The sequence below is a fragment of the Podarcis filfolensis genome (assembly GCF_964270895.1).
Source record: "Podarcis filfolensis genome assembly, chromosome: W".
Taxonomy (NCBI): domain Eukaryota; kingdom Metazoa; phylum Chordata; class Lepidosauria; order Squamata; family Lacertidae; genus Podarcis; species Podarcis filfolensis.
In genome coordinates, this window is record NC_139619.1 from 35,206,732 (window position 1) to 35,215,901 (window position 9,170).

Sequence of the window (9,170 nt, forward strand, 5' to 3'; positions counted from 1 at the left end):
TCTTGAACATTCTCCACAGTTTGAGGAAGTTCCAGGCAGCTGTAAAAGTTATAAACAGTTCCATGAAGTTTTAAAAAGTGCTCATAGTTATGAGTAGTAACGTTACATATACGATGTTTCCAACTTTTCATTTTGGAATGACCTTTTTCCATAACTGAGAATACTTAGTCCCTTTTCCTGTGTTTCTAAGCAAAAGTGCGTCCCTTTATGATACAGGAAACTGGGGGAAGAAAAGAAAAGTCAACAAGTTACACCCCTAGTGCCCACACAAACACACAGACACGCCTTCTTGGCACTGCCTGCTTTCATCCACATGCCTTGGGATATGTGTGAGGGTGCTTCTGAGCATGTACAAAGTACCCCCCCATACATGAAAACCCTGTCTCCACCGGTTTATCACACAGCTCACCCATGAGCATGCCTGAGTCTGGATGTGCAACTGGAGAGGGTGAGAAAAACAGTCACCCTGAACCAAATTTGAAAATTGCAATGGATAGAGAGGGGGGGAAGGATTAGATTCTCAATTATACTCTCTATTGCTTCATGTAGGTTATCAATGGAACCCCTGAAAAAGATATGGCACACAAATGATTCCCAAGGATGGGAATAAAATCTGCTTCCAGATTTCTTTGGGGAAACTCCTTGAAACTATTGCACAGATGGGAGAGCAGGAGCTGGTCGCTCGCGCATGCGCCTGGCAGGGACCTGGCCTCGTGAGCAGCAGAGCTTCCCGCCGTGGGGCTCACGGCGGACTCCCGAGAAGGGCACGGAGGCTGCAGCGCCTGCTGTCGCTTACTCCAAAGTAAGTGTGTACGCACTTACCTGGGACTAGTTGGCCCGATCTGACTCAATGCACTTACTTCTGAGTAGACACTTAGGGGAGGGGGTGAAATGTTGCGTCTGCCTGTTGCGCCAACAAGGAGAGGGAGCTTTCTTGCAGGAAAATCGCCAGGAAAGTGTTGTTCTTATTACACCTGTTGCTTGAGAGAACTGCCAGCACGGCAAGGAGGCAAGGTGCGCGCCCAAAGGGCGGCAGACCCGTGTATGGCTGCGCGTGTGTGAATGTGAAGTTGCGTGCAGTGGGCGAGAGACGAGACCTGCAGCCAGGGAGAAAGTGTGGCTCCCACAGGCTTTCTCACGGGAAGCGGGCAAGGCAGGGAAGAGGCGCTTGCCCTCCGAGGCTGCAGCAGGACATGATACAAGAGCGAGCGCGCAAGAGGCGTGAGCCACCCGTGCACGCCAGGCACAGATGGCAGCAGCGGCTCCCTCCGAAAGCGAGGGGTGGGGATTCGTCTTCTGAGGGTATAGGCAGCAAGGAGCCAAAGACAGCTCCCGAGCGTGCAAAGGGAAGGCAGTGTGGTGTGGCGGTTAGAGAGCTGAACGTGGGGGCCGACCTGATCTTACTCAGAGCAGAGCCACGGACATTACGGGACACAGAGAGAGTTTGGTGAGAGCCTGCAGTTCTATGATTCTTTGAGAGCAGGAGAAGGACTTTTCCCTACCCGCTTTCTCAATGCCATCCATCATTTTTTATAAAAACATATCAGTTCCAACAGTCATACAACAGATCTTCTCATCTTATACAATATTTTAGACTTCCGTCAACACCTCTGATGATTTCCCATTCTTTATCTCTTATTCTGCATTTCTTAATTTCTAGATTACATTTAATTATCCTTAACTAATAATGCTTTTCCTAGACTTTCTTGCAGTATTTCAAACTATCCACCTTACCAAACTTCTTGCACTCCTACTAGCGTAATCTGTTCATCCCAATTACTTTTCAAATAGTTCATATATTTACTCCAGTCTTCTCTGAATCTCTGATCCCGCAGGTTTCGAATCCTTCCTGTTAATTTATCTAATTCTGCATAGTCCATCAACTTCACCCTCCATTCTTCTTTCGTTGGTAGTTCTTCTTGCTTCCATTTTTGTGCCAACAATATTCTTGCTGCAGTCATTGCATATAACAACAACTTACAATCCTGTCTATTAATATCATCTCCTACAATGCCAAGTAAAAATGCTTCTGGTTTCTTAATGTCTGTTTCAACATCTTTTTCATCTCATTATATATCATTTCCCGGAAGCTTTTCACTTTTTTACATTCCCACCACATGTGATAAAAAGGTCCTTCCTTTTCTTTACATTTCCAACATTTATTACTTATTTTATACATTTTAGCTAATTTTACTGGGGTGATATAACACCTATACATCATTTTCATCACATTTTCTTTCAAAGCATTGCATGCAGTAAATTTTAATCCTTCCTTCCACAGTTTTCCCCAATCTTTTAACTGTATATTATACCCCAAATCTTTGGCCCAGTGTATCATAACCGACTTTACCTCTTCATCTTTCAAATGCCATTCAAGCAGCAATTTATACATTTTAGACAAAAAATTTTATTTATTATTCAATACATCAATTTCAAATTTTGATTTGTTATCATCAAATCCTTTTCCCCTCAAATCCTGTTTAAACATTTCATTGACTTGGCAATAGTGCAGCCAATCACTTACATATTCTTTAACCTAAAAGAATAACCACTTTAACCCAAGTGGTTAGCACGCTGTCCACCAGCCCAAAGAGTGCTGGATTGTCTGTGTGCCGCTTGTTCGCTTATGGTAGTCTGTTGTAACGTACAGAGAGCTACTCTCTCAACCGGAAAGGAGAGTAGAACACTTCAAAATGAATAAATTAATCAGCCACAGGTTTGCTTGATCTATAAGTGATACGTTGTGGTCTTAATATTGATCCCTTAATTGGTCTAGGGGTTTTCAATTCAGCTATGCAGTTGTTCCTCGCAATATTGACTTGATATAATGCTTATGGCCCTGAGAAGTAGTGACTGGCCCATGGTCACTCAGCGAGCTTCATGGCCTGCTGTGGATTTGGACCCTGGGTCCAGCACCCTTACCACCACCGCACAGTGACTGTCGGAGGAATTGGCAAAAGCCCTCCCAGTGCAGGCCTTCAATACATGAGGGAAAACTGTCACACGGCGGTCAGTTAATCAGCGCAGGGTCTTCTTCATACACAGAATAAAAGTTTACTGAAGAAAATAAACTTGTTCAGAAACAGCATAGTCAAAGAGCATACACCGAGTGCTCCTAGCAGCCTTCTTCGTCTTCCCAGAGGCACAGCTCTTAGTTACTGATTAACTGGAGTCCTGGAGCCGCTCTGTCTGCAACAACACAACATACTGGTTGAGACACACACACTCTACACACAGACTGAGGCCCACAGAGATGGCTGGTTACATTTATAGGGAACCCAAGATGAGTCCCGAGTCACAGTGACCCAGCATTTGACTGCTAACACTTAGGCTTGACAGATTTGTGTAGCCCTCGTAGGCCGCGCTGCCTAGGCCTGGCCTGCTTCTGCTCTCAAGAACCTTTGTCTCCTGACAAAACCTCAGCCCTGCCCTTAAGCGCTTAGTCATCTTCTGGGTTCTTGGGACAGGAGCATGCAGCTAAAGTGTCCCATCCTTGCTGCTCCTCACCAGTTCAGAGTCAGGCAGGTCTTTGGCCAATTTGTGGCGATGCATCGACTTTGATGTGATCGAGAGAAGTGAAGCTACTGTGGAACCATTGCTCTGCCAAGTCCTCAAGGGACGGTACAGAGTTCTCCTCCCTCCCACTTAGTCCCACAGCCACGCTGAGAGGCAGGGACTGGGCATTCAGTGAGCTTCACGCCTAGTGTGGATTTGGACCCTGGTCTGCCCAGTCTTAGTTCAACACTCTTGCCACTATCTGTCAGAGGAACTGGCAAAAAGCCACAGGAAAAGATTTTGCAAGGATACAGCAGTCTCTCAATCTGTGCACTTTTGCCCATGCTAGACCCCAGCAATGCTTATGCAGCTGCAGTAAAAGAGCCAGGATGCTTCCTTGGATGTTTGAGCATGGGCCATACTGGAGATCTAACTCCTTTCTGTGTCTCTCCTCCTGCTGTAGGTCCGAGGGCGGCTTCCAAAGAAGCTACTGGGTAAGTTTGTTTTACTTAAAGTCTTTGGAAAAGAGGTGGACAATATTGACGCTGCTTCTGTGCAGTCGCTTTGACTGTGAGCCCGATCGAGATGCACAACAGTGTACTGCCGCCTTGGGCAAATGAGAAGCTATGGAGGGATCATGCAACTTTTTGTTCTTTTCAAAGTTTGCACTTCAAGACTTTTTTTTTTTAAAAAAAAAATCCCCTTTGCAAATTCGAGAAGTTTCCCCATGTTGTGCCTCAGCATTTGACGCTGCTTCTGTGCAGCCTCACCAGTGCACTGTGCTCACTAGAAAGACTCCCTTAAAAATCCATTCTTTGCCAAACTCATTTTGGCACCAATGCTCTCCCTGATAACAACAACAACAACAACAATTTATTATTTATACCCCGCCCATCTGGCTGGGCTACCCCAGCCACTCTGGGCAGCTTCCAACAAAATATGAAAATACAGTAATCCATCAAATATTAAAAGCTTCCCTAAACAGGGCTGCCTTCAGATGTCTTCTAAAAGTCTGGTAGTTGTTGTTCTCTTGGACATCTGGTGGGAGGGTGTTCCACAGGGCAGGTGCCACCACCGAGAAGGCCCTCTGCCTGGTTCCCTGTAACTTGGCTTCTCGCAGCGAGGGAACCTCCAGAAGGCCCTTGGAGATGGACCCAGGTGTCCAGGCAGAACAATGGGGGTGGAGACGCTCCTTCAGGTATACTGGACCGAGACCGTTTAGGGCTTTAAAGGTCAGCACCAACACTTTGAATTGTGCTCGGAAACATACTGGGAGCCAATGTAGGTCTTTCAAGACCGGTGTTATGTGGTCTCGGCAGCCGCTCCCAGTCACCAGTCTAGCTGCCGCATTCTGGATTAATTGCAGTTTCCGAGTCACCTTCAAAGGTAGCCCCATGTAGAGCACATGGCAGTAGTCCAAGCGGGAGATAACTAGAGCATGCACCACTCTGGCGAGACAGTCTGCAGGCAGGGAGGGTCTCATCCTGCGTACCAGATGGAGCTGGTAAACAGCTGCCCTGGACACAGAATTGACCTGCGCCTCCGTGGACAGCTGAAGGAGAAAAATAATCATTTCCTTAATAACAATTTAAATAGCGTATTTAACTAAAACAATAAAATTATAGCATATGTATCCATGTTTGTTAACTGATGTGGTTAAACGTGGGTTTTTTTTTTGTTAAAAAACCCAAAAAAAACTTAGACTGAGTTTTAGCACACATGAAAGACTTAAAACAAATACTTCTTTCCTGATGAATAGCCTTTGGACTATAATGTAACTTAAATAGAAAACTATCTTTAGAAAGATCTTTCCTCCAAAAGCATTTTATTTTAAAAATCCAATTTAAATAAAAAACAGATTTTTTAATTATTCTTTTTTAAATCATTGATTTTTATCCACCCTGTTGGGTGTACACACTGAATGTGTCATACCTGGAAAATACCTCTTGCAAGAGCAGCCATAGGAGGTGCGCTCTAGTAGAGGCAACTCCAATGAATTTCATTTAAGATTTCCCATCATCCTCAGCTTGGCTATGTGCCCTGGTTCTTCTTGAAGAAGAGACATTCATCATGAGTTCTTCCCTTATCCTTATCAGACTCTTGTATAAAGAGGACTGTCAAGGTAGGGAAAGATGCTCCACCTCGGAATAATCCTAATTGTTTTAGCTAATCTCTTGGCTGAAAGATAGAAAATGAATCTTTGTGTGCCTGCTTCTTAGCCTAATCCTGTTTCTTCCCATGTGAATGCAGTTCTATAGAGTAACACGAAAGACACCCTAACTCAGGCTTCCTCAACCTCGGCCCGTCCGATGTTTTGAGACTACAATTCCCATCCTCCCTGACCACTGGTCCTGCTGGCTAGGGATCATGGGAGTTGTAGGCCAAAAACATCTGGAGGGCCGAGGTTGAGGAACTCCTCGAGATGTTGAACTTGCTCCAGCTTCGGAGTACCTGCTATAAAAGAGACAACTCTAAGAAAGTCACGGTGCTCCAAAGCGTCACCAGTTGCATCAAGTTGCTTTAGAGAGAGCATTCATCATCATCCTTATCACATTACAGAATTGCTTGGCGACTAAGCAGGGAGCAGCACACAGAGATAAGGGGGGAAGCAAGTACTCTGCAGCCTGTGCCTCTCCCATCCCTGTGCATCATGAGTTCAACAAGTGCAGAATGTAATGCAACCCAGCACAGCAACAGCAAGAGGGGCAGTCGCAACACCTCCGCAAGACCTCCTCATACTCTGGACAAGATGATGGTGGGAACTGCTTCTGAACCCTGTATCCCCTCCTCCTCCGCCTCCGCCTCCCTGCCACACAGCCTTAATGATAGAAGTATGGATGTGGAAGTAGTTGACCTCACTTGTGAAACTTCAGAACCTATAGTTGTTGATCTTACGCAAGACGATTCTCTTGTGCTTGTTGGAGAGAGTGGGCAGCAGCCCAATAGAGAGTTCAGACCTCAACCATTGTCTGACAGCCTCATATTTAGTGGTGGTGGTGGTGGTGGTGATAGCAGACACACACAGAGTGGTGCTCTTGCCACTAGAAAGCTCCCCAGAGAAGTGGGAAGGAGGGAATTTGCAAGATCCTCAGGCACTTTGAGTTGTGGAATTTGCATAGACAGCTTTGCAGAGATTGTGCAAAGCGGACGGCTTATAGTGTCAACAACATGTGGCCACATCTTCTGTAGTCAGTGCCTCAGCAATTTTCTTAGGTATGGTAACTTTTGCCCAATTTGTAGGAGGAAACTCACTCCAAAGGAGTATCATCCAATTTATATGTGAAGACATGGGTGTTCCTGAACACAGTCTAATGTGGCCTTCATAAACATGAGTGAACTCCAAAGAACACACCAAGTACAGTATATATGACTTCAATATGACAGTTAGCAATTTCACTTTTTCCCAGTTCGCCTCCTTATAGTCCAGTTGTACTGTTTTAGCTTCGTTTTGCTTTAAGGTTTTTGCAGCTCACATTTTTTGAGGTCTGTAGACGTTTGAAGAACAGCTTGGAGGATATGTCTGCTGTTGCCACATTGCTTTGTGCCGATATCTCATTTCTGTTCTACTTCTGTTGCTGCTTTGAGAAAAGACTGATGTCGAGTGAACTCATCTATTCAAGACTAGGCTATTCATAGTCATCTATGATAATACAACCTGCAGCTTCTTTTTGCAATTTGCCTTGTAAAAAACCAAAGCCAACCACTCACCGGTGGAAGTCTGTTCCACATCTACTTGTTTTCTAGTGGCAAACCCCTCTTTCTGTTGATGTAGCCCTAATAAAGACCAAGGTTTATACAACACTGTGGCTCATTTCTAACGCTGCATGCATAAATGGTTTATTACAAAGAACTTCTGGTGGTCCGAGTCTTCTCTTGAAGAGAATACAGCCATCATGTTAGATCTGAGCAGCTTTCCCTGTCCAGGCATATGCTTAAGGAGCAATTCATAGTGGAGTCCGTACCGAGGTTGCCACGTGGGGCAGAATCCAATCGAGATGAGCTAAGCCATTTATGTGAAACACTCCTCAAATGGTTGGAAGAGGATAAAGTAATTCTCTGCTTCTCATAAACGCTTTGCTGTGGGGAAGCTGCACCCATAGGGCCATGTTTCAAGCAGCAAGCATGTAAGACTTGAACCTCGCATGATGAAGTCAACTTGAGTTGCGGTGACTCCCTTTCTCAGCCCTGTCACGTAGTCATAGTGGAACTATGAATGGCTTGACCTGTTGAACTTTGGGATGCTGCTGTACTAATAGGTCTAATTGCTTTAAAACGTTTTATGTTGATAACTCTTAAATGAAAGACTTTCTCTTAAATGTATAAAAAATGCCTTCCAGTAGCACCTTAGAGACCAACTAAGTTTGTTCTTGGTATGAGCTCTCGTGTGCATGCACACTTCTTCAGATACATGAGCACACAAAAGCTCATACCAATCACAAACTTAGTTGGTCTCTAAGGTGCTACTGGAAGGCATTTTTTTATTTCGTTTCGACTACGGCAGACCAACACGGCTACCTACCTGTATCTTAAATGTATGCCAGCCAATCTTCCGTTGGTAGAAAACATGGGCTATCCAGCTAATCAGCAGCATCTCACCAGGCCTTAATTGGCTGCGGTGAGTCTCATAATATTTCCCCCCATGTTTCTTGTTTATTCAATTTTAAGGCGTCTCGTAACATAGTGAAATCTCACCCGTGACAGCTTGGAGGGCCAGTGTTACACTTCCAGTTCAGCACTGGATTGAACACCTTTTTCAAAAGGGAGGCTTCCTTAGTCTCCCCGCAGCCTGCTGCAGGGGCCTAGCTGCACACACCCCATATTAGACTTGCACATAGCCTGTCAATCATGTGGCATGGTTAGGACTTCCACAGATGGCATTGTCTCCGTGAACATGGGCTGTGGGGATCAAATCCTCTGTGCAAATGCGTCTGGTGTTACCAGAACCTATATGCATCCCCCAGCTTTTGAGGGGAGCTTAAGACAGAGTGCTCAACGGAAAGTCATTTCCATTCATCCCTACCATCACCGTTTCTGTTCTGTTTGCACAGACACTCTTACTGAAGAACAAATGACACTTTGCCCAGGGAGGGACCTTGGTAATATGGTGCCCTCCTGGTGCCTTCCAAAAGCCAGGCAGGGGAGGGGTCAGGCTTGGGGATGGATGCACAAGGCTCTGGTGGGGTCCTAGAGCCCTCTCATCTCATTCCCAAAGCTGGGAGAGCACTAACTAGGCTTGGGGAAGGAGGCAGGAAGGCTCCCTTCTGGCCCCCACATCCTGTGCAGGGGAAGAGCTTCACTGCCCTAAATCCACCTCTGCTTTGCCTCGTGTTTCAGTCACCATGAAGGCATTTTGCCCATTGGAGAAAGTTGCACAATGTATTTTGGAGGTCACGCCTTTGAGTCGTGATGGGAAAAACTGAATTTCTGTGCAGTATCCTTAATGTGCACCAAACTGGAGGGGTACAGCAAGCACTACTGTTGGACGATGCTGTATGGAACCTAACACTTCACCAGTCTAGTCGTTGCATAAAAGTTCTAACAAAACGATGTGTTCGGGTGCCTCGACCCTTACACAGTTTCCTGAATCCTTGCAGTGATCGGTTTTTTTGGGGGGTGGGGGTGAGTTGTCTGGTGGCAGATGAAAAACGGCACCCAAGTTAGCAAAATGCAGTAAC

At 45.6% G+C, this 9,170-nt stretch overlaps 1 protein-coding gene across 1 annotated transcript; it reads left to right on the forward strand.

Moving 5' to 3' along the window:
- The first annotated feature begins 720 nt into the window (after positions 1–720).
- LOC310753810 (E3 ubiquitin-protein ligase RNF4-like) lies at positions 721–6,898 on the forward strand. Its single transcript, XM_083595146.1, has 3 exons — positions 721–802; positions 3,959–3,989; positions 6,055–6,898. Exon 3 carries the CDS (start codon positions 6,146–6,148, stop codon positions 6,776–6,778), a length of 633 nt encoding a protein of 210 aa, XP_083451272.1. The 5' UTR covers positions 721–802; positions 3,959–3,989; positions 6,055–6,145; the 3' UTR covers positions 6,779–6,898.
- Positions 6,899–9,170: the final 2,272 nt, after the last annotated feature.